General features: G+C 36.3%; 1 protein-coding gene across 12 annotated transcripts in view; it reads left to right on the plus strand.

Moving 5' to 3' along the window:
* Positions 1-1,547: 1,547 nt before the first annotated feature.
* Positions 1,548-26,105, plus strand: part of LOC131149059 (uncharacterized) — a 57,878-nt gene continuing 33,320 nt past the window's right edge. For 2 of the 12 annotated variants that reach the window (XM_058099115.1, XM_058099116.1), the window contains exons 1-3: positions 1,566-2,000; positions 2,969-3,167; positions 19,545-19,736. In XM_058099115.1, the coding sequence (XP_057955098.1) occupies positions 1,781-2,000; positions 2,969-3,167; positions 19,545-19,736 (611 nt within the window). In that variant the 5' untranslated portion in view covers positions 1,566-1,780. Of the gene's footprint in view, positions 2,001-2,968; positions 3,168-19,544; positions 19,737-26,105 lie in introns of all 12 variants that reach the window. The other 10 variants (XM_058099119.1, XM_058099120.1, XM_058099117.1 and 7 more) reach the window with 9 other exon arrangements.

The following is a 26,105-nucleotide window of genomic DNA, read 5'->3' on the forward strand; positions in this document are numbered from 1 at the left end:
ATTTGATTAAGAAATACTGTTGTAATTCCAAGCGTGGGCTGAGGGGGCGGTAATCTAGTTCAATAAGGATTGATTGTGAAGGTTGAGATCAACTTTGTGTTAATTGACCTGGTTGTAAAGGTTGAAGTCAGCCCTGTGCTAATTGACCTAATTGTTTAGGTGTCGCTCCATCCATTAAGTGAACCTTATAGTGGTAATCCTTATGCTTGTTAGCTAAGGCGGGGACGTAGGTAGTTTGCTGAATCTCGATAACATTTTTGGTGTCGTATCCTTTACTGCTTGATTGTGCATGCTTGGTTAAATTTCTATTACAGTTTAATTTCATTGTATATTTACATTGATTTATTTTATATGCACTAGATTGACCTTAGGTTTGTGTAATACTAATGTTAATGCATTGACTTAGGGGATAAAATTTTTAAATACTAATTCACCCCCTTTTTGGGATTGCACCAAAGCTAACAATCCCCTCAATTCCCACCAAACCGTCTCCTACCCTTGGTTCATGATTCATTCTCTATTTATGAATCGGAAAACAATGAACATAAAAGAGGATCGATTTTAAAATTTTTTCGGTTCAGTTTGATTTTTATTTTCATTGAATTTTGATTTTCAATTTTTTGGGTTCGGTTAAATCGGTTAACCGAATAGTATAAATTAATAATAAATAATTATATATATTATATTAAAATATTTTATATATTATATATATACTAAAATTTTCTTTATATTTTATATATAATAAAAATCTATATTTTATATATATATATATATATATATTAAATCGCTCAAAATTGGTTAACCGATTTAACCAAAATTTGATTTGATCAATTTTGAATTTGGTTAAATATAAAATTTCAATTGATTTAGTTAATAAAATATTTTAACTAAAATTTTTAAAATTTTTAATTAATTTGATTAATTAATCAAAGCCCGATCAAATACTTACCCCTGTACAATGACGCACTGAAACAGTAAACTTTTCTTCTTTTCTAAACATGTGCTCCTCATCTAATCAAATGGTGCCCACACAAATAGTGAGACTTCACAGCTTACGTGGCACAATTACATTGGACAGAGGTACGTTGCCCCATTACCTAAATTTTGACAAAGGACTCCTGTTGGGCCACAAAGCATGTATTGTTAATTGGCATCACGGTATGTTGTCAAAAATAAATAAATAATTATGAGATTAACTTTAAGGAGTACAGGATTAGTCACATAGACCGTAAATCGGACACGTAGATGCCCAGTGCGTAATCTAAAAAAAAAAAATAATAATAATAATAATGCCTCAAGCACATGGTCAACTAATAACGACTTGTCTCGGAAGGCTACTTGCAACGATAGATTTGGAGTTCAAACCTTGCTTGCACCGCACATCTATATTTACCCTCTATGTGTTGGCTATGAGCACGGCTGATATAAGCGTGTGATTAGTTTAATGCGTAAACCCAAAAACTTTAGTTATTTGAAAAGAATAAAAAAAATTAAAAAAATAAAAAAAATAAAGAAGAAAAAAAAGAAAAAGAGAATAAATGAACGGAATAATATGTAATCTGGGACCCCGTTTTCTATTGAACAACTACCGTTGGCCGTAGGAATCCTCTATCTCAATGCGATGATATGTATGTTAATTTCAAAATGAGTCCTTTCTTTGTCCTGTTTCTCTCTGTTTGCTCCTTCTCCGTCGGCCATTCCTGCCTGTGTTCTCTGTCTCACTCTCTTTGAATCCGAGAGGAAGAAGACGAGGAGGAAGAGAGTCTGGTGGGAAGGCGTTATGAAGAAGTACAAGAATGGGGAAATCTGGAATTTTGAGCAGGATATGGCATTGAGCCCCGAGTGTTCCCATGTGATCCTGGGAGTGGACGGAGGGACCACCTCCACAGTGTGTGTATGCATGCGCATCAACCCTTTTGCCGACTCCGGTGTTCTCCCCAAAACCCTCCCGGTCCTTGCCCGTGCCGTTGCCGGTTGTTCCAACCACAACAGTGTCGGCGGTATTCTTAATTTAACTTCTCTTCAATTTTCAGGCTCTTTATTTTAGCCTTCCTGTAATGTTGTATTGTGGATTTTGGCAAAATTCGTTTGGGTTGGATTTTCGTGCCTTATTTTTTTTTTTTTTCCAATTTCAACTGTGCGATGCTAGTATTATAGACTCATTTCTGTTTCTTTAGTTCTGGGAAACGTTATCGAAGGCTTATTGGACATATGGGTGAATCTCTTGTTTGTCTGTTCGTTGTGTGTATGTTTCTGCGCGTTAGCTATTGAAAGTCAACGATTGTGTGGAAGTTTTTTGCTTGTGCTCGGGTTGGCATTGGATCATGAATTCAATGTGGCTGTGTTAGTTGTCTGAGAACTTCTGGAAAGTAAAACACTTTTCAGAACTCTAGAATTTAATTTGGTGCTGGTTTGAGGTAAGCGCTGCTTTTTCTTCAAAATTTTCATCTGGGAAGAAAAGAATGCAAAAAAAAAAATCTTAAATATTTTCTTTTTTCTTTTCTGGTGCTGTGATGTTCTTGTTCTTATGTGGGCATAATGTAATGGGTGATTGTAGATAGTTAAAGACCTGCTAATTATTTTTTTGTTAGCTTGCATTTGTTTTATTTATAAGTTTTTGTTTAATCATAGATTAAATTCAAGCAATCTCTATGTATTTATTTTTTGTTGACAACATACCTGTAGTTGGAAAAATCAATTTGGTTTAATTGCTTAGTTTGAGAGGTTTTTTGAGTCAAGCATATGTAATTATTGAGACCCTTGAATGATTTTGTTTCTTGTTTTGTATAATTACAAGGATAGAGATCAAATAGCATGGTTTCCTGCCATGTCATCTTAGAAGGGTTTAAAAGAAAAAAGGAAACAATCGAAAAAGATACTGTAGCATGTTATCGTTGTTCCTTGCTTACTAGTTTTGGTTGCTGTAAAATTCATTTTTCATGTAATGGGGACTTTTATTATTATATAGGGTATTTAAAATCATTCTGCTCCGTGTCTTTCAACATTTTGTATTCTCCAGAAACTGCTGCAAGGGAGACATTAGAGCTTGTTATGGCAGATGCTCTTTCAAAGTCAGGTTCGAATAGATCTGCTGTCCTGGCTGTTTGTTTAGCTGTATCTGGTGTTAACCATCCAACTGACAAGCAAAGAATACTAAATTGGCTTAGGTTTGTTCTCTGAAAATCTTTCTTGGAAAATTTTCCACCTGTTATTGGAGCATGATGTGATGATTTGATGAATTGGCTACTTTTGTGATGACTCCAATGTGCAGTGCAAAAATTTTTGGATTTAAGAATTATATGCTGTAGCAAACCTTGACTCAGTGGTAAGGTTGTTACATCCAAACTTGAATGGCAGAGGCAGTCTCTCCAAGCGCGGAAGTGACACTGCATGTGTCATGTGTTTCCCGTCCCCTCAATGGTGTGGGAGCCTTGTGCATTGGGTGCACACATGTAGCAGAGAATGTGTATAAATTGGATAAAGATGGTGATTAATTTTAATATTTGGATTTTTTCTTTTCTTTTCTTTACTTGGTGGTCCTATCAGAGTTGGGGGATTGGAGCAAATCATTTTCAAAATAGAGAAACATACTATTAGTTTGTATAGCTTAGAAAGTTGTGAAGAACTCATTTCCTTCTCTATTGTTTGTGTTTTATTATTTTCTGATTTCTTAGTTTAAATTAGGTTTATACCCTAAAATGGTGATTAATAACAGCTGCAAGGATTTTCTCCCTTTAGTGACAAAAGTATCAATGTAACATTCAAGGTATTTGCCAAAACTATGTGTGACTTGATTTGAAAATTTGGTAATAATCACTTAAAGCATTAGGATGCAAGATTTTGGAGTCAAACACGTGAATCCATAAGTTTTTACAAGTTTTCTAATCTCATAAACAAATTCACAAATGCAGCATCTGTTATGCATTATGTAACAACTGACCGTGACAGCTATGCGGCCATTTCGGTTTTTGAAGACTGCGACTGTTTTTTATAAGTATGCTTATGAAAGAAAATTTTTTCTTCCATGGTACAGAAGTGGTTCCCTGATGAATTTTGTTGGTTTTTGGAAGATTAGGAAGATGCTTTGAAAGCATTAGAATTAAGGAGGGTGATCTATTGGATGGCGATAATAGCTACAATGATAGGGAATGGGATTAGGGTTGGGCTGGGATGGGAAACAATTTTTTAACTTTGTACTAAGTGGGGCCTGAAGGAGATGGCTTGTGAGGTTTTGTGCAAGAATTTTGATCATTAATTATGATGATTTCTTCTAGTAATGGTGTTGATGGCTCAAGGATACAGGGAAAGCTTGTCCGTGGAATGAGTTTGTGACTTGGGACCAGAAAATCTTGCATGTGAGGTGCCTGGAGTGATGTAGTTTGGGCAGCTTGTTTGTTCAATGCCAGTGGTTAAGGACTTTTGGATGGGAGTAGAGAACCTTTCTCAGAGGCAGCTAAGGTTTCATTGGGGGCTGTTCACAAGATTGCTAGGAGTGCAGCGGGCCATGCTTGACAATCGTGTTGGACTTGGGCCAGGTCTTAGGTAGTAAAGGGATTGTGAGCTTAATTTTCCAGGTAGATCAGCAGAGCTTTTAAAATGAGCAGGCCCAAAGTAAGAAGTCCAACATCAATTTCAAAACATGGAGCAGGAATCAGTATAAGTGTGTGGAGGCCCACAATTTTAATAGGGATGATGCTTAGAAGAGTTATCCTAAGGTCGAACATAGTTAACATTTGGGTACGAGTTGTGTAGCGGCCCATTTAATGGAAGCAAAGGGGTGTTCATTTCTTGTCATAGGGATGCTGTGCAAGTGCAGAAGAGGAATTTTCATGGCTCAACTATTACTTCCTCTAGATGATAGATAATTATGGGATGGTATTTTTTAAGGGTTATTCAGGTGGTCCAGGTTAGGTGTGAAAGAGCAATGTTGGTGTTAAGGTGTCCAGAAAGCTTTCTTTGGTGCATGAAAATTTACACTAGGAGAAAGAAAATCAGAGTCTTGATGAAGAGTTGTGCGTATGAGATGTTAAGGATTCATTATAGATGCTGATAATAGAACAAAATAGGGAAATAATGGTGGAGACTTGATTCTAGATGCTGGAAAGGAATATGATAAGGGTGAGTCTACTTTGATTTATAGTTTATACTCTCTCTTGTTAGTAACTGAAATGACTCTTAATTCGTGGGTAAGTACAATTTTAAATGAAATAATGATCGTAGTATTTGTATTGAGGAAACTCCAAATGATTCAAAGATAGGCTCACGTAAGATGGTGAGGGAGATTGTCCTAAGGAAAAATAAGAAATGGATTGATGTGTTTGATGATGAGAGTGATTTTGATAGTTAGTTTGATTGAAATGATGGTTTACTATTGGATTATTTTCATGAACAATATCTGTGTGTTTCAAATTGCTCTGTTTAGTTGGCGATATTTCCTATGTGCCATCAATTTAGCTTGAAGTTTTAGATGGTGTTCCTATTTTTGAGGATGATGCGATGGGTAAAGAACTAGTGAGTGATTAGGTTATGGATGGTATTTTGCCCACCTTCTTCTCTCCTGTGATGGAGATTAATGGGAAGGATTTAGAAGCTTGACAACTGATGGACAAGATGGGCTTGTGAGTGTCTAATCTAGTGTGGGGAAAAGAAGTTCTATTATATGGTGGTAAGAGTAAGGTGAAAAACAACTAGTGTGTGTTAGAAAATTTGTGATTTTCAATTAATTACGATGGAAAAGGGCTTAAAAAGGGGCTTCCTTACCTAGATTTTGTTAAATTTTATTCTTTGTTCATCTTTTATTGGTTTTTCTCTTTGAAGATGTTATCCTCTCTTAGTTCATAACATTTTATCTTCTTTCCTACTAGATTTCTTTTGTTATCAGAAAAAGGGGATTGTATTGCATGGAAATTAACGTAAAGGTTCTCATAGAATCATAACATAAAAGGCCAAGAGATAATTGTGATTTCAATATATCACGTACTTCCATCTCATAGGGAATTATAAGAGTTCTTATTCAAGTTAATTGGAAGGATTTTCAATTGAGAACACTAATAGGGATTAGTGTTTGTACTCACTGCCAGCATGGTTTGAACCTATCGGGTCGCATATAAAGGACCTAGGTTTGGTCAAAAGTCAAGAGAGTATTTATTTCATAAGAGTTATGTGGTGCCAACCTCTCTCTTTTTGAGAGTAGGAGTGACTAAGGAAGAAACTCTTAGTGACTGAGGTTCACGTAGTTACCACTAGGGGCTGAGCAAATACGTGGCTAAGTGTGCAAGTGAGAATCTACATTGGACAGGTACAATAAATGTTTCACTCCAAATTTTCTTAAGACTAGAAACATTCTTATATGATTATTTTTCTATGAACAACCTATGGAAGGATCTTGGTGTAGGAATTGTTGCATGCTTGAATTGATTTTATTTTTCCTTTGTGTTTGTGTGTTAGATTCTGTTAGAATACCACTTTACTTAAAAGCTTAAGCTGTTAGGTTGTGGGCCAACAATGTACATCAAGCTTTAACACTCCCCTACATGTGCAACCCAATAGTATGTGGAGAGATAAACACACGATACATAACACCCATTATAGGGAATATAATAATTTTTTAATCACCGCACAATAAGTGCGAGCAATGAGACTAGAACCCAGGGCCTCTTGTCAACCTAGCTCTGATACCATGTTACATTACCACTTTACCTAAAAGATTTTAAGTTTTTATAAAGTGGTAATCTAAAAAATTCACTTTGACTTGATGAATGGACAAAATGGACAAAATATCAAAAGTGGAAAACAACTTCCACTTTTAACAAAGTGGACATTGTTTTCTTGACAATATTTCCTCTACAAAGCAAGCAGTGGAATAAATTCCAGCATTCTATCATGTTATAGTTTAGTGTGTTAGTAAGGGTATAAGCATCATTTATTGTACATAGGGTAAACTATGAAGAAAGGGGGACCTACCCATTCCATAAGTTCTCCATTTATTGAAATATTTCAACATGGAGCAAAGACTTGAGACACTAAGCCCTACCTAGCTGTTGCTTCCCCTCTATTGCCACAACTACTACTTTCTCCATCCATATGCCTCTTCATTCTTCCAGTAAGCTTGAAACACTGTTTGTTGCATTAGAAAATGGTAGGGCTCTCGAGAATGCTTGATCAGATGCCACTAGTAGCTTCGTGTAACCCCCACCGTTACCCCTTTTTGTGAAGCCAAGAACCGTAATCATCTAGAGACACTGTTGATCTTCCTACTTTGAAGTCTCGTCATCAGCAATTGGCTTATGCACCCCCTCGCATTGTTTGCTAGTTGCTAACTCTGACGCCATGCATCGACGTGTTAGTCTTGGTTGGAGCTTGTTTTTGCTTTGATTTGTTCTGTAATGCTTTTATTTGCTTTATAAGCCATTCCCAAAAGATTTGTTCCAGTTTTGCGTTTGATTAGTGATGTTCAGTTTTTAACACTTCATGATTTTCTAGTGATGTCATGTTGCAGTATAGGTGAGAGTAGTTAAGACCCTACCATGCAATTGTTCTTTGCCCTTGCTTGTGAGTGTGGGTTGTTTACTCGCATAGTTGGTTGCTTGCTTGTGACTGAGGTGTGGTTGGTGTTTTAATTTTTTGTTGTTTGTTTGGTCTCTCTCCTTGTGATGGAGCCGATTAAGAACCTAGTTCCCTTGTCATTGCTATGGATTATTAGAGAAATAGTTGAACAAAAGTAATTGCGTACATCTAAGGTTGTGAAGATTTATTTTATAGAATTGGGTGAGTTTGAATATCTGTTCCAATATGGACCTTGTGATGACTAGTAGAAGGAGGTATGGGTTGAGGAAGATGTGTTGAGTACCTCTTTGTTGTGGAGTTTGATGGAATCTTAGATTGCATGAAGGTGCATGCACCTTGATATTTATAGAGAGATCTCTGGACTCTGTAAAACTCTTGTATTCTTGTGACTTGACTTGCATGTGTGATCTCTTTTTTGAGCATTTTATACTACAAGAGGGGGATAGGACTTAGGAGTGTCATGGGCATGGTCTTCATTTTCCATGAAATTGTCGAAATTTTTGTCGAAATTTTTGATTTCTGTCACCCTTGAAATCGAAATGGCAGTCAATTTCGGTCTTGCATAATTTCCATTGAAATCTCAACGAATCATCCGAAATTTATCGAAATCTCAAAATTCGAGCGAAACTTGTTGAAATTTTAACGATACAATGAAATTTCCTCGAAATTCAAATGAGCGGTTTTGGAGTAAAGTGAAATTTCTCTCTTAATTTATTTTATTTATTTTTATCAAAATAAAATTATTTCAATTGTGTTTGAAATTATATGACAAAATGAACTTACAACAACGTTTTATTTAACCATTTGTGTCTAAATTATCATTATTTATATAATAAATAATATTTAAATGATTTATGAATTTCATTTGTATAAATTAAATATGTTTAATTACATTATCTTACAAATATGTTTGATACACATACTATATTACAACTTTTCCACCTTTACACAACATAGATGTATTTAACTTATAATATATTAGTCCTAAAACTTACATTATTATGTATGTTAACCATTTTTAAAGTTTTAGAAAGTATTCCATGCTTCACTACTGATTTTCGTTATTTTTTTCAAATCGAGATCAAAATTGACATTGAAATCGAATTTTGTCGAAATTATCGTACTTTTGGAGCTTCAAAATTTGAGTCGAAATCGAAATTTAAGACTTTGGTTATGAGTACATTGTTGAAATGAAGAAAATTCATAAGTAATTCAATGTGCACAACCCAACATAGCTAATGTTTGTGAGATGCAAAAATGAAGGGAATAGATGACAATTCTTCATATCTTAGGGGGTTTGACTTGAGTTTGCGTTCTTAGATTCTCAACAGTGCAAAGTTACCTTTCTTTGCAAATGTTTATTTTTGTGTGGTTCACTCCTCCTTTAACATGCATCCTTTAACCTCTCCTAGTTCACGCACTCCGAACTCTCGTACTGAGAAGGTTTTCACGTGATGTTCAATATTGGCATCTCTTTTTGTTGCATTTCTTGCTCAGAATGGTAAACCTCATCCACTACATGTTCTTTTAGACCTTGGGTCATAGATTCTTTATCCTCTATTGTGTATATTCCTAAATTTCCCTTAATGTTACATTTGTTGGTAAGTTGTTCAATCACCTTTTCCCTAATTTGAAGACAAGGAGGATGATTGGCATAGGACATGAAACTTGGGGGCTTTACTATTTTGAGTCACTATCCTCATCTATTGGATACTCTGCTTAGTACACACCTCTTTTTATTTGTTGTTGCCTTTGTCGCCCTTTATTGAACAAGTTAAAGAATTTGGTTCTTAGTTTGAGTCCTTTATCTAGTTTAGTGTGTGAGTCTTGTCAATTTGGAATGCATCATTGCATCACTTTTTGTGTCCTAGGTCCATAATCGGTCCTTTTCGTGTTAGCCCATTGATTCTTGTTAAAGCTTGATGTACATTGTTGGCCCCCAACTTAATAGCTCAAGCTTTTAGGTAAAGTGGTAATCTAACAATTCCATTCAAATGTCTAGGGCCTAGTCTAGTCCTTTCTAAATTAGTTTTCCAATATTTTGTGAACTTAGTTGATTATCATTGGAGGATGACTTGTTTGTATTTAATGAAGATTATTCTGAGTTATTTAGTATCATTTGTGCTTTTTTTTTAAGATTAACTCAAAAAATATTTTGGTCAAATACTTCATTGTGACAATGCTAAAGAATACATCAACACCCCTTTTCCACATAAGCTAATTATTCACCGATCCTCTTGTGCTTGTTGACCACTACAAAATTGGATTGCTAAATGAGAAACAGACATATTCTGAAAGTCAGCCATACCTGCTATATACCAAATGAATTATCAAAATGTTATGGAGTGATGTGGTTCTTACCATAGTAGTTGAAGGTGTAAAGGGTACTGAAGGTGAGGCACACATTTATGAAAATTGCGTGTATATTGCTCTATTTGATGGGTAATTGATCTATGAACACCTTAGCAGTAGTATTAGAATTTAAATACCAAAAATATTCAATACCAAAACATAAATGCATAGTAATTATGACAACCAAGCACCAAGTTCCAAGCGAAACAAGCATAGTTCAGCATAAGCATGCAAAAGTTCAAGCTTCAAACTACAAAGAAAATGAATTTGCCAAACCTAAGGCCCAAAAGCATCAACAACATGGTTCAATATCAAAAGAAAAGAGTTCAAGAAAAGATCTCAAAGTCTAGAATCAAATAGTCCTCAGTCATCATCAACTAAGTCTACTAAGATATCATCATCTTCTTCTTTTTCTTCATCAGAATTTTTTTCTCCAATATTCTCTTTAGTCTCCTCTGCACTACTCACTTGGATCTCATTCTCATCTACAAGTTCCGATGCTGTAGCCCTAGTAGCCCTAGATGAAGCTCTTCCTCTAGAACATGATGGCACATTTGCACTTAGTGTTGATCTAGTGCAATGTGGGGCCTCATTTAAGAATTATCATCTTTATTATTTTTTTGGCTAGTCCAGAGTACAAACAATCATCTTCAAACACACATTCATTGTCCTTATCGAAGTTGCCATCCATCCTACCAATCAACACTCATTACTATCGCCACTGTCCTTTAGAAGGATGGGAGCAATGGTGTCATGCTGTTGTGACACGTCAAGGTTCAATTTTATTCCACAAACACCTAATCATTCAAGCGTTGTTGTGCTAGCCTATTTCTCCTTTTGCTATGAAGCTGCAAGAAGTAAAAAGTAATATTGTAAGCAATGATTCTTATAAGTAGAAAAATATGTTCTTTAATCTACGATATCCTAGTGAATTACATGTTGGAATATGCTTCTATATATTTCACAGCTGGTAGCCCTACATGTGAGGCCAAGAATTTTCACAGCAACCTTTTGCAAGTTTGGAGCTGACAATCCAAATGAGATCCATCGTTTCGCCGTTATTAAATAAATTCCACATGAATACCTCTGTGCTAAGTAGCCAATATTATTTTTCATAGAGAAAGAGGTAGTAAAAATGCACATAAAATACTAAGTTACTAAGTTACCTATTAGCTAAGTAAGCCACTTACCTGGTGCCTGTCTTCCATTGTCTCACAGCCATATCAATTCCAAAGAGGCCTTTAGCACTTGTGTAATTTTGCACCTCATTTGAAATTTTGTATTGCAATTCAATTGATCACACCAACCTTGCAATGCAATTGCACAAACTGACATGATTTTTTCATCTTGCACAATGTTGGTGTTTGAATAATAAAATTCTGGGTTCAAGGAGTGTGCAGCTGCAGGCAAAGGTCGATGAAGTTGGCATCCACACCTTGTGTCAATAATTTCAAATGCCTCCTTGAATTTATCCTCTCTCACTGAAAGCCTTAGCTATGGCTTCCTTAGCCCTGCCCATAGCTTCATAAATACATCCCAATGTAGGTTTCTTTTCCCCATCAACCAAATGGAGTACACGGGCAAGGGGGCCTGTCAATTTTTTTGGCCCAAGTGGCAATCCAAGAAGGGGGGGGGGGGGTGAGTTGGGTTTAATAAAAGGTAAAGTGTTTTATACAAAATTTAAAGCAATTACAAACCAAGTAAATAAATAAATAGAAAGCAATGAATTCAAATGAGAGAAGGGAAGAGAAATTGCAAACTCTTTTTATAGTGGTTCAGCAACTGGCCTACGTTTACTCTCTCAAGGCAAATCACCTTGAGGTTCCACTAACCCCTTGTTTTCCGGAGACCAAGGAAACCAATTTATACCCTTTGTTTTCTATGAAGATAAGGCAAACAAAACAACCCCTTGTTTCTCGGAGACAAGGAAATAAAATACAATGCTTGTTATCTACGGAGGCAAGGAAATCAATACAAGAGAGATTACAAATCAAATATCCTCACTAGTAATGATTTACAAGTTGAAGCTCAAGACAAACTCTTAAGGAATATTCAAAAGATGGCACATGAGGGATTAAGAGAGAATAGAATGTTTAGGCACTTGGTAATTTAATATAGATCAGTTCTTTTTCTTTGGCTTTAGAGGGCATGTATATAGAGATTGGAGAAAAAACTAGCCGTTTTCTGCCTGTTGAAAACTTTTTTAGATCAGGCTAGCAGACCGCTTATTGGGTTCAATCAACCGATTGCTAGCCATTAGAGAGAAAGAAATGTTTGTTGCAGGCAAAACTTGTTAGACCAGTTGACTACCTTTAGGGGCTGACTGGTTCCTTCCAGCTTTTTCCTGGACTGGTTGACCGCCCCCTGTGAGCTGGTTGACCTCCCTAATTGTAAGGCCGGGTTTGGTCTTCCTTTGTTTCCAATTTTCTTGTTTTTGTTCACTTGTGCCATGCCTTTAATATTCTTAGAGCCTTACAAGTTAAAACAAATTACAATTGAGAGAATAACAATTCAAATAAATAGAACTTTAACTCTTCAAATCTTTGCTCAATTTTTCAACTTCAATGGCTTAATGTTGTTGAAAACAACTCAAGCACAAAGCCATTAATAGACAATAGTTTTTTATCATCAAAACTTGGTTAATAAAACCTTGGGGCTAACAAATTTAAGGGTATAAACAATAGTACTCCTAAAGGTAGTCATCCAAACAATACTATTTGCTCTTTTGCCAGCTTCCTAGTTCCTCCTTCGCCCATTTTCTAATATTCCAATCCTTAGAAGTGAACATCTTCCTCAAGTTGTTCTTTAGAAGGTGTATTGAAGAGTGATGAAGGCTGTTGGAAATCTTGTAACTATAGGCCTTAGCAACTCCTTTCCTTAATTGCCTCATCAAGTGCACCACACCAACATGGTTATGAATATAACCATTTTAAAAGTATTCAAAATTACGAATTGTAGGCATCTTCCCAATATCCTCCAATATTAAATTATGTCAATGGGTAACACATGATGTCCAATATAAATGTGGCCTCTTTGCTTCCAACAATTCCCCTATTCAAAAATCAAGAATGAAGCCATTAAAATATTTAAAGAAACAGTATATAGTGTATACATTAAAAAATTTAGTTTTAGGAATAAGTTCTTGCTTGCTGTAGCATAATTTGAGGCATTATCTGCGGCTACTTGAATCACATTTGATTATCCAATTTCCTCCACTATCTTATCAAGTATTTTTATACATTCTATCTGCATTCTTGAAAATGTTAGAAGCATCAATAGTCTTGATGAACATCAATCCCTTTGGAGAGTTCACTAAGAAGTTTATTATGTCCAAGGTCTTAATTTTGATTTCGATTCAAATTTCGAAGCTCCAAAAGTATAGAAATTTTGACAGAAATTTCGATTTCGATGTCAATTTCGATTTCGATTTGAAAAAATAATGGAAACTAGTAGTAAAGCATGGAATTCTTTGTGAAACTTTAGAAATGGTTTACAAACATAATAATGTAAGTTTTAAGACTAATATATTACAAATTTAATACATCTATGTTTTGTATGAGGTAGAAAAGTTGTAAAATAGTATGTGTATCAAATATGTTTGTAAGATAATGTACATTAAACATATTTAGTTAATGTAAATGAAATTCATAAATCATTTAAATATTATTTATTATTCAAATATTGATAATTTAGACATGAATGGTTAAATAAAATATTACTATAAGTTTATTTTTTCATATAATTTAAAAAGCACTAGTGATAACCTTTTGTTTCAATAAAATAAATAAAATAAATTAAATGAGAAATTTCACTTCACTTTTGAATCTCTCATTTGAATTTCGACGAAATTTCATTGCATAGTTAAAATTTTGACAAATTTCGCTAAAATTTCGAGGTTTCAATAAATTTCGGATGATTCGTTGAGATTTCGACAGAAACTATGCAAGACATAAATTGACTGCCATTTCGATTTCAAGGGTAATGGAAATTTTGACAATTTCGTGGAAATTTGAGACCATGATTATGTCTTTATTAGTTACCAAACCCCTCCAACCATCAGACATAATCGAGTGTCCATATGTTGCCCATTCCTTCTTATGGTCCTTCATCAACTCTTTCGTTTGACTAACTTCCTTCTTTAGGAAAGGAACCCTCACTTTATGATAGCTAAGTAGTCTTATTCTAGGACCTTATTGCCCAATCGATTCAAGTGCCACTGCAAAGCTCTCCAAATGTACAACATTAAATGGTATTCCTGCATCATACATCCATCTAGCAAAATCTGTCATTGCTTTTTGTCTTAATTCTTTCTAGCATGTCTCATTGATGGATGTTTGCTTCATCTTCCTTTATTTCCTAGCTTGAACCTCTTTTTTTGGATCAGGAGTAAAAAACAAATCTACTATAGGCTCCTTTTGTTTTGGTTTCTTCACAATGGGGTGAGGTGACATTCTATTGGATTGGTAGGAACTTCGACTTAAACCACGAAGTGCTCTCTTGCCACAAGAGTCAATTTCCTGAACTTCATCCTCTTCATCTTCACCATAACAATCTATGTCATCAAAGTCAGGCAATAACTCATATTCCTCCTTCTCGGCTTATTTCTACAACATATACTCCTTAAGCTCCTCATGAACATGGGCAGGGCACCTCAGGCATTCTTTCACATTTCGGAAACCTTCAACAATATGTTTTTCCTGGAGTACTCCTCCCTTTGTTACTTCACCACAAAAATTTCAAGTCATATTATTTCTATTTTTTTGATCTTCCAAGTGTGCATACTTCCATGTAGGATCTTTCTTTGTAGAGCCTTCTAAATCCATTTATAGTGGGCAGCAGTGGCAGCACACTAGTAACTAGGAGGAACTAGGAAGCAGCAGCTGTAATTGAGTAATTGTTAAATAATTAAATTGCGAATCTTAGATGAGGATAAATAGAAAGTAAGGAAGCAGCATCCTACAGCAGCTATAATATTAAACTTTAGAAAGTGGGTAGTGTGTACTATATTCTACAAGAGCAAATAAATAAATAAATAAATAAATAAAACAGTGTCTGAAATCTCACCAACAGCAAGCAAACTCAGAGCAGTCAGCTGAGTGCTTTGGATTCAGTCGGTCACCAAAGAAGAAGAAAATGGTAGCATTTTGAAGAAGAAGAAGATTCACCTGGATTAGTCAAAGTGAAGAAGAAAAGCTTTGGAGATTGAACCCTGCTAGCGCTTCGAATAAGTCTCGAAGAATAGCTTTTGAGTCTTCAAAGGAGATGACCTTCGATTCGGAGAAGAAGAACTGAAGAACAAGTTGAAGCTTCAAAGATGAACCTTTGAATAGTCAAACTTGCTAGGGCTTGGCTGGCTTGTGAGATGGAGCTTCAAAAACGAGAATAGAGCATTCGAACTTGCTAGGGCTTGCGAGATGGAGCTTCTAACATGAGCAGGTGTTTCATGAAGGGCTTTTGCGGGATTTTTCAAGTAAAAGTGTAAGAAGAAAAAAGGGGGGAGGGCAGATGAGTCATGCCTCATCGGGCCTCTCGCTTCCCTGCCCCCCATTGTGCCTCAGTGTGCCCCATTGCACCTTAGTGCGCCTTGGGCATGTTCCCTCACCTCACCCCCTTTGAGGGATTGGACTAGTTACCTTTATGCGCCTTGTGTTGACGCATGCTTTTGACTACTATGGTTCTTACTGCATGCTCTTTTATTAATCGAATGACATGATTTACACATTAAAGAAAAAACCCATGGTCTATCGATTAAAGGAAAAAAAAACCATACTCCATCCTATTTCCTATAGGTTTGTTGTTCTCATTACTTCTCCACATATTTGGCTATGTTTCCTTTGCCCATTAGTTGTCTCCTAGGGTATGTAAATTGGATCCTCATGCTCTAATTGTGTTTTCTTAAGTCCTAAATCCGAAGGGGGACTGGTGCTTTGCACCGTGGTTTCTGAAAACATCTTTTAATAGGTAAATGGTTGTGGAGGTTCCCCTTAGAAGTTAACTCCCTTAGGCACAAAGCAATAAGAAGTAACTATGGCTTCAATGGAATGGGTGGGATATTGAAGGAAGCGGAACGTTGTTTATCACGCAAATTTCTGGAAATTTGTCTTGAGGTTGTTTGTCTTTTCTTTCCTCTCATCCATTTCAAACAAGGTAATGGTAACAAGGTTCGATTTTGGGAGGATGCTTGGGTGGGTGAGAATTCGTTGGAGTTGATGATGCCTTGTTTATTTAAGCCCAGCTCTTTCTTTTCTTCTACTTGAGGGGATCTCTTTCTTGGGATTTCGATGAAGAGAGGCTGACGAGCTGAGCTATTCACCTTGTTTACTACTATGGATATTTTATTTAAGGGATGAGAGGGTCTGGGAGAGTGATCCATGATGTCTTTTTTCTTCCAAATCCTTTTTCCTTCCCCTTTTAAAAACTCCTTTTCCTAACTTTTTTCCTTGGATGGGATTTAGAAGGCAAGGGTCCACATTAAGAATTGGGCTTTCATTTGGACCGTGACTCTCAATAGGGTTAACACAGACAACTTGACACAAAAAAAGAGATCCTATAAGTCTCTTAGTCCCTTATATGTTGTATGTGCTGTGAGTCCAACGAAATTAAAGCTCATCTTTGCCTCCATCATTGGACGGAAAACCAATTTTGGAACACTCTTTTTTCTTGCTTTGGTGAAGCATGGTTGGTTGGTGCCTAGGAGTGTGAGGGATCTATTACTTTTGGGGTTTTGGGAAGAGAAGTAATGGAAGAGTTTTATGGTGCGGTGCAGTTTTTGCAATCCAGTCGACTATTTGGATTGAGAGGAATGCTGGAACTTTCAAGGGTTGTTCTAGGTCTCCTACCTTATTATAGGATATAGTTGTGGTTTTGACATCTATGTTTGCTCTTTCTTTCAATTGTTTTTGGAAGCTGTTATTGGATAACCTTCAAAGAGATTGGAGGGCAGCTGTAGCTTAGCTTATTTGTATTGTTTGCACTTTCTTCTTGTTTTTTTGGGGGTCATCTCATCCTCCTTACCTAAATAATTTTTTTTTTTCTTATCCTGAAATAAAAAATGCTTTCGTGAGGTATCCACGTTCATAGAAAGGGTATTGCTATTATTGTTCGGCCCATAATTATTTCTTTTGTCTCCACCGGTGTCACCTTCTTTAAGTCTACTCCCTACTATTGAAGAGTCTTTGAGTCCCATAGATCTTGATGACTCCCTTCCATTATTACCCTTCCTTCTCTTTCTGATGTGGGTCATTTTCCTCTGTCTTCGTCTTCTCCTTTCGCACCTTTGTCTCCATTGAGTCCTTTTTGTCGATTATATTGTCCTAACTTGTAGGTATGCACGACAGCATAATAGCACGATAAAGTTGGTGAAGCCCTTTTAGAAAGGTAAATGCACATCATCTAGCATCCTATCATTAGTTCTGTGTTCTATGATTCTTTGTCACCTTCTTGTTGCTATTTTATTACCATTTTGTCCTCTACCTCTATTCCCTAGTCTTTGTGTGAAGAGCTTTTTTTGACATTAGGTGGATTGTTGTCATGGATGAAGAGATTCATGTCTTGATGACAAAATGATACTTGGGAACTTGAGTTTGTTTCGATTGAAGTCTGTTGATGGTTGCCCTTGGGTGTTTAGTGTGGAAGTTATTCTACATGGTTCAATTACTTGCTTGAAGCCTGAAGGCTAGATTGGTGGCTTAAGGCTATTGGTGGCTTAAGGCTACACTCAAGTGTATGGATTGAATTACTAAGATACCTATCACTTTTGTTTGTTTGCTCATGACTACATGCCATTGACTTCTACACTAGTTTGATGTCAAGAATGTCTTTCTCTACAATTATCTTCAAGAAGAGGTCTATATGGAGAAACCTCTTCAGTTTGTTGTTCAGGTGGAGTTGGTTGGTTTGTCAACTCAAAAGGTTTCTGTATTGCCTAAAGCCGTCTCCTAGAGCAGGGTTTGGTTGATTTTGTGCCTTGGTGCTTGATTTGGCCTTTGGAGATATGCAGTGGATCATTTAATATTCTATGGAGTATTGTCATGTAGTTTGGATATTTCTGATTGTTTATGGACAATTTTATCATCACAAGGGACATAGTCAGGGTGTAAAAAATTTGAATCAGTTCTTACAATTTGATTATTGATCTAGAATCATTGAAGTTCTTGCTGGGGATCGAGGTATCTAGATCTTTTATGGAGACTGTCCTATCATGAAAAAATGTTCTTGTTTTTTTGGATGAGATGGGGCTTGTACGATGCAAGCTTGTTAATGCACCCATGGACCTTAGTAGCATGCTAATGTATGATGAGGGTGAACTGTTAACTGATCAAGATGATAACAAAGGCTTGTTGGAACGTTGAATTATCTTATAGCTACTAGGGCTTGCCACCAGTGTACTGAGTTAGTTCCTTGAATCTCCTCGAATTAGTCATTGGAATGCTGTTATTCTTATCTTTTGATGTCTTAAGGGCGCCCACTTTTTTCAGGATCATGGACACATACATGTTCAGGGACACACATGCATATTAGACTGGCTGACCCTTTGACAGAGGTCCACTACTCCACACTAGGTTTGTTTTTGGCAACTTGATATCTTGGAATAGTAAGAAGCAAACTGTAATTTTAAGGTCAAATGCAGGGTATGAGTATAGAGCCATAACACATACTGCTAGTTAATTGTTTGGTTCAAGAATATGTTGGAATAGCTTAGGTTCTAGCATTCATAGCCTATGGAGATGATGTATGATAATCAAGCTCCTATTCATATTGATAATCCAGTTTTCCAATAGAGGACAACGCACATTGAGGTTTATTGTCATTTTTTCTCAAGAGAAACTAGTAGAAAAGTTCATTACAACCATTTATGTGAAGTTTGAATTTCAATTGGCTGATTTATTTACCAAGTCTTTTGAGGCTATATGCAGTTAAGTTCATTCATAACTAGCTTGGAGCATATGATATATATTATCCAGATTGAGGAGCGGTGTTATTAGTTAGCAATTTAGTAAGGGTATAAACATCATTTATTGTAGGCAGAATTTATTATTAACAGAAAATGAGACCTACCTATTCCAGGGTTCTCCATTTATTGCAATATTTCAACTTATCCAAACAACGAAAGACTAGTGATTTTCCACGGAAACATTTTAAGTATTTTGTCTATGCAGAGTATATTATTGCTCTCTTCTCTCTAATCTTAGACCTCTCATATTTGAAACAATTGCCAAAAAAAAGTTCAATTGTGCATCAGTTGTATGTACTGTATCTTAGGTCTAGAATATGTATTAAACCATGAGTTCTGGGAGAATTATATATGATGTGTACTGTGTCTGTGCTGAAAACTGTTTAATAGCATACTAATTATGTGTTTTGCGACTTTTTATTAGAGGAGATTCTAGTGAATATTGAAATCAAGGTGGTGTGGTTTATCTGCTTCGTGGCATGACCTTCTCTTGCAAATCCTTCTTTATTACATTCTACGTTAAATTCTACATACTTGTTACTTGTGTGTGTTTTCTTTTCCTTAACTGAAGGCTGGAGCTAAAACATTTTGATGCCTCCTTTTCTTTATCTGCATATTATCACCTAATTATTATTCTTTTGGTTTTAAACATGCTTTCTTTACATTTATTTAGGGATATATTCCCCAGCCATGTACGGCTATATGTTCATAATGATGCTGTGGCAGCTCTGGCAAGTGGCACAATGGGAAGGCTTCATGGATGTGTTTTGATTGCTGGTACAGGAACCATTGCTTATGGATTTACAGAAGATGGTAGAGAAGCTCGGGCAGCTGGTGCAGGGCCTGTCTTAGGTGATTGGGGAAGGTATGTGCTTATTATTCTCTATTTACTTTACTTCTTATTATGCATAAATGATCCTAATTGCTCTCTTTCAATGCTCCTTTTACTTGGGAGAAAAGTGTTAAATGACCTCATTTAAGCTAATAATTTGTGTGTACATTTGTGTTTTTTAACGAGTGCTTTACAAATTGTAAACTGATTAAGCTTATATATTTTTTTTGATCAAAATTAGCCCAAAAATGCGTAAAAAATGGACTAGATTGGTGCTGTAACATATATGTAGATACAATGTTGGTACTCTCCCCTCTACCCCCTTTTTCATCATCTTCTTCTTCTTCTTCTTCTGCTGGATGGAACAATCCAGATTCCAGAGCTGGTGGTGTTTTCCCTTATAGATCTTTGTTTCATACTTTTATTTACTTCATTCCTCTAAATCCTATTCTTCCACTGTGGTGGCTTGATTTTCTTTGCCTCCCTCATGGTTAAAGCTTTGGCTTGGACAGACCATCTAAAAAAAGAATAATTTTGTGATATGTAAAATAAAAACAAAGCACAGAGAACCTTTTTTCATGTATAGCAATGATGATGTGCAAGTGGCATGCATAGTAGTCAAAAGCGTGCCTGAGGTGCACCTAGGTGCGAGGCGCAGAGAGGCAATGGAGCTAATGCCTCACCAGGGCTGAGGTGAGGTGACTTGCATGAGGCGCAGTGAGGTGCACATAGGTGCAAGGTTGAGTGACTTGCGCCTCACTAGATCTGACCTTTAACCTTATTTTTTTTTAACCTTTTAAGAAAATATTTTACTTCAAGCCAGAGCCAGCAAAAGAGAGCTTAGCCCTAGTGCAAGAGAGGCTTCGAACCAGCAAAAGAGAGCCCTTCGTCTTTGAGTCTTCAAGCCTTGGCCAGAGCCCGTTTTCTTTGAGCCTTCGAACCAGCAGACAGAACCTTTGTCTTTGAGTCTTCTAGCCTTCGCCAGCTAGAGAGTTTTTGGCAGAGCCATCGAACAAGCAAGAGGCTTTGAACCAGTGAGTCGTAATCGCCAGAGCCTTTGTCTTTGTCACTCGTGAGCTAGAGCCTTTACATCGTCTTCTTGAGTCGTCAGGCTGTTTCAAGCAGGTAATTTGTCTTCTTCTTCCTTTTCTCTTCTTCTTCTTTTTCGACTTCGAGGGCTCACTGCTATGTTCTTCTTCTTCATCATCATATTCTTCTTCTTCTTCATCTACTTCTTCTTCTTCTTCTTCTTCAGTTCTTCGAAACTAAGTCTTGAGTGATTGAGTCTCAACCATGTTGGGATCACTGCCTGATCTTCTTCTTCTTATTCCTCTTTTTCTTCTTCGAAACTTAGCCTCTGGGCTCAATATTTTGCTGCTGCTGGTGGCTAGCAGACTGCCCTGCTCTTGGCTGGTTAAACACTTAAATGCAAGTTAATATATTATATAATATGAAATTAATTAATTATGTAGTATTGTAGTTTTACGCAAGTTAATATATACATTTTTTACTGAATTCAGTTGCTGTTTTTTTTTTTTGGAAATACAGTATATAAACTATACATTTTCCTGAATTTAATTTGTTTATCAATTTCAGTTTATTTCTGAAATATAGCATACACTTCTTTTGCATTTAGGATAACAGGGCTTAAATCTTAAATGGATTCTGAAAGCTCTGGCTCTGCAAAGAAAGATCCTACATGGAAGTATGCACATTTGGAAGATAAAAAAAATAGAAATAATTTGACTTGCAATTTTTGTGGCAAAGTCACAAAGGGAGGAATATTTCGGGCAAAACAACATATTGTTGGAGGATTTTGAAATGTAAAAATATGAGTGCCCTCCTCATGTTCGTGAGATTAGGGAGTACATGTTGAAGAAAGATACAAAGGAGGAAAATGAGTTATTGCTTGACTTTGATGACATTGATTGTTATGGCGAAGATGAAGGGGATGAAATTTAGGAAATTGACCCTCATGGCAAGTGAGTGTTTAGCAGTGGAAGTTGAAGTTCATACCAATCCACCTTGAATAAACCAAAACAAAAAGGGCCTATAGACTTGTTTTTACTCTTGATCCAAAGAAAGCGGTTCAAGCTAGGAAAGAAAGGAAGATGAAGCAAAAATGAGGTGTGCAAGAAATAATTAAGACAAAAGGCAATGGCAGATTTTGCTAGATGGATGTATGATGCTGGAGTGCCATTTAACGCTCTATGTTTGGAGAGCATTGCAGTACACTTGAATCGATTGGGCAATATGGTCTCGGAATAAAGCTGCTTAGCTATTATTAAGTAAGAGTTCCTTTCCTAAAGAAGGAAGTAAGTTGAATTAGAGAGTTGATGAAGGCCCATAAGGAGAAATGGGCAAAATATGGATGCTCAATTATGTGTGATGGTTGGAGGGTTTTGATTGCTAATAAGGACATAATAAACTTCGTAGTGAACTCTTCAAAGGTATCTGTGTTCATCAAGTCTATTGATGCTTCTAATATTGTTAAGCATGCAGATAGAATGTATAGATTACTTGATGAGATGGCGGAGGAAATTGGAATATCAAATGTGATTGATTCAAGTAGTGATTGATAATGCCTCAAACTATGTTGCAGCAGGTAAGAGCTTATTCTTAGGAACTAAATTTTATAATGTATATATTGCTTATTTAATATTTTAATGGCTGAATAAGGAGATTGTTGGAAGCAAAGAGGCCATATTTATATTGGACACCGTGTGATGCCCATTGCCTTGATTTAATATTGGAGGATATTGGGAAGATGCCTACAATTCACACACCTTTGAAAAGGGCAATGCTTTTGAATGCTTATATTTGTAACTGTGCTAGTGTGGTGACCTTGATGCAGCAATTCACAGGAGGAAAGGAGTTACTAAGGCCTGCAATTTCAATATTTGCAATTGCCTTCATCACTCTTTGTTTGATACACCTCCAAAAAAAAAACTTGAGGAAGATGTTTACTTCTGAAGATTGAAAATATTAGTAAATGGGTGAAGGAGGCAGCTGGCATAAGAGTAGCTAGTATTGTTTTGATGCCTACCTTTTGGAGTACCATTGTCTATGCTCTTAAATTGACAGGTCCACTTGTCCGTGTACTCCATTTGGTTGATGGGGAAAAGAAACCTGCAATGGGATATATTTATGAAGCGATGGACAGGGCTAAGAAAGCCATAGCCAAGTTTTTGTGTGAGAGAGGATAAATTCAAGGAGGCATTTGAAATTATTGACATGAGGTGGGGATGCCAACTCCATCAATCTTTGCATGCAGCTGCATGCTACTTGAACCCAAAATTTTACAATTCAAACCCTCACATTTCGTAAGATGAAATCATGACAGGTGTGTACAAATGCATTATAAGGTTTGTGGCAACCCTGAATTGCAAGATAAAGTTTTAAATGAGTTGGAAAATTACACTAGTGCTAGTGGCCTCTTTGGAATTGATTTGGCAGTGAGACAAAGGAAGACAAAAGCACTGGATAAAGTGGCATTTTTACTACCTCTTTCAATCCAAAATATTTTTTCTACTTAGCTAATAGGTATTCATTTGAAATTTATTTAATAATAGGACAATGGTGGATATCATTTGGATCATCAGCTCCAAACTTGCAAAAGTTTGCTTTGAAAATCCTTAGCCTCATGTGTAGTGCTACCGGTTGCAAAAGAAATTTGAGCATATTCCAACATGCAAGTCATTAGGATATCATGGATAAAGAACATGAACTACTAGTCTACAACTTTTTAGAATCATTATTTTTCTATATTACTTTAAACTTCTTGCAGTTCATAGCAAAAGGAGAAATAGGCTAGCCCAGCAACGCTTGAATGATTTGTATTTGTGAATATATATTCGATCTTTGAGGCATTGATGCAACAAGTGTGACACCATTGATCCCATCCTTCTAAACAACATTGATGATAGTAATGAGTGGCTGATTGGTAGGATGGATGGTGATTCCAATGAGGATGATGAGCTTGTGTTTGAAGATGATCTTTTGACATGGGGCACTGTTGCCAAAGCTGTTGGAGTAAATAATCCCCTGTATCGCTCTAGATCAAGATTAAGTGCAAATGTGTCGTCATCTTCTAGAGGAAGAGCTTCATCTAGCACTGCTAGGGGCTGGACTATAGTGTTGGAACTTGTAGGTGAGGATGAGATCCAAGTGGGTAGTGTAGAGGATACAAATGAGGAAAAAGATGTTGGAGAAGAAAATTTTGATGATGAAGAGTAAGATGATGATAACTCGGGAGATTGAAAGTCCTAGCTATTGAGTTTGAAGTTAAAGACCTGGGACGAATGCGGTAATTCTTGGGAATGGAAGTTGCTAGATCAAAAAAGGGTATCGGTGTCTCTCAGCGAAAGTATATCCTTGATCTCCTAACCGAAACTAGCATGCTTGGATGCAAACCTAGTGAAACCCCCATTGAAGCGGTAAAGAGAGTTGAAAACTGCGAAATATCGGTTGAAAACGAGAGGTATCAGATATTGGTTGGTAACTAATCTACCTATCACATACCAGACTCGGCATTGCATTTGCAGTAAGTTTGGTAAGCCAACACATGCATTCACCAAAAAGGACTCACCTAGATGCTGTGTACAAGATCCTTAGGTATCTCAAGGGCTCTCCGGGCAAAGGATTCTTCTTCAAGAAGTGTGAAAGCAAGGAAATAGAAGTTTTCACAGATGCGGATTGGGCAGGATCAGCGGAAGATAGAAGCTCTAACACTAGATATTGCACCTTTGTATAGGGAAATTTGGTGACTTGGAGGAGTACAAAACAGAATGTAGTGGCTTGAAGTAGTGCTGAAGTTGAATTTAGGGCAGTTGCACAAGGGATATGTGAAGGACTGTAGTTACGAAAACTCTTGGAAGAATTATAGATCCCGGTGAAATTCCCTATCAAACTATACTGTGATAACAAAGCAGCTAGCAGTATCTCTCTCAATCCAGTTCAACATGACAAGACTAAGCATGTAGAAGTGGACCAACACTTTATCAAAGAGAAGGTTGAAGAAGGAACCATTTGTATGACTTATGTACCTACCAAGGAATAAATAGTAGACATCTTTACCAAAGGGTTAGCCCGACAAAGATTTGATGATTTCATCTGCAAGTTGGATATGATCAATATCTATGATCCAACTTGAGGGGGAGTGTAGAAATCCCGAGTATCTTGAAGTGGTTTAGGGGATATTTATGTAGAGGATTGTATATTATTGAGAGATTATTTTAGGAGATTGTTTCCATATTTAGTTGTATTATAAGTATTGTGTATTGGCTTGTACAAAATAGAATTCAAGAAATACAGAAATTATTCATTATGATTTCACATGGCCAGCAATGTATATCAAATCTTAGTACTCCCCCAAATGTGCAGCCCAATTGCACGTGGAGAGATAAACAAAGGATAAATAACACCCATTACAGGGAATTAGATAATTTTTAACCACCACACAATAAATGCAGGCAGCAAGGCATAAACCCAGGACCTCCTGGCAACCATGGCTCAGATAACGTGTTAGATTACCGCTATACCTAAAGGCTTAAGCTGTTAAATTGTGGGCCACAACGTACATCATGCCTTAATAATCTCAATTTAAGAAATAGATATTTAAGTATGTTAGTTAATTTTGGGTTTTGATTTTGATATTTTAATTACCATTGGTTATGTTATGATTTGTGATTACTTTGAGATTATTTTGTACTTGTGGATCTAAGAGATGATTTAATTTGAATGGTTAATTGAATTTGCCCTAGCTTTGATCCCTATATCAATCTCTTTCTCTCTCTATAAGCAAACTCACTCTTTCAATCTCTATATGGCTGCTTCTCTGTCTTTCACCCATTACAAGGAATTAGATAATTTTTAACCACCACATAATAAATGCAGGCAGCAAGACCAGAACCCAAAACCTCCTGGAAACCTTGGCTTAGATATCGTGTTAGATAACCACTTTATCTAAAAGCTTAAGCTGTTAGGTATAGGCTGCAATATGCTTCATGCCTTAATTATCTCTATTTAGGAAATAGATATTTAAGTATTTTAGTTAATTTTGGGTTTTTATTTTGATATTTAATTACCATTAGTTTTGTTTGTGATTACTTTGAGATTATTTTGTACTTGTGGATCTAAGTGATGATTTAATTTGAATGGTTAATTGAATTTGCCCTAGCTTTGATCCCTATATCAATCTTTTTCTCTCTTTATGTGCAACTCACTCTTACCTGGAAGTCCCTTCTTTTTATAACCAAACCTTTCATATTGTGAGAATCCCCGACCGTTGCAGCTTTCCCACAGCCCTAGTTAATTGATGTAGCTTGATTTTCCATTGTTGCAACTCTCCCATTGTTGGAAGCTTTTTCCACTATCAAACCCTTTTGATCATCATAGCCCCTC

This window comes from Malania oleifera, chromosome 2 (genome assembly GCF_029873635.1).
Source record: "Malania oleifera isolate guangnan ecotype guangnan chromosome 2, ASM2987363v1, whole genome shotgun sequence".
NCBI lineage: Eukaryota > Viridiplantae > Streptophyta > Magnoliopsida > Santalales > Ximeniaceae > Malania > Malania oleifera.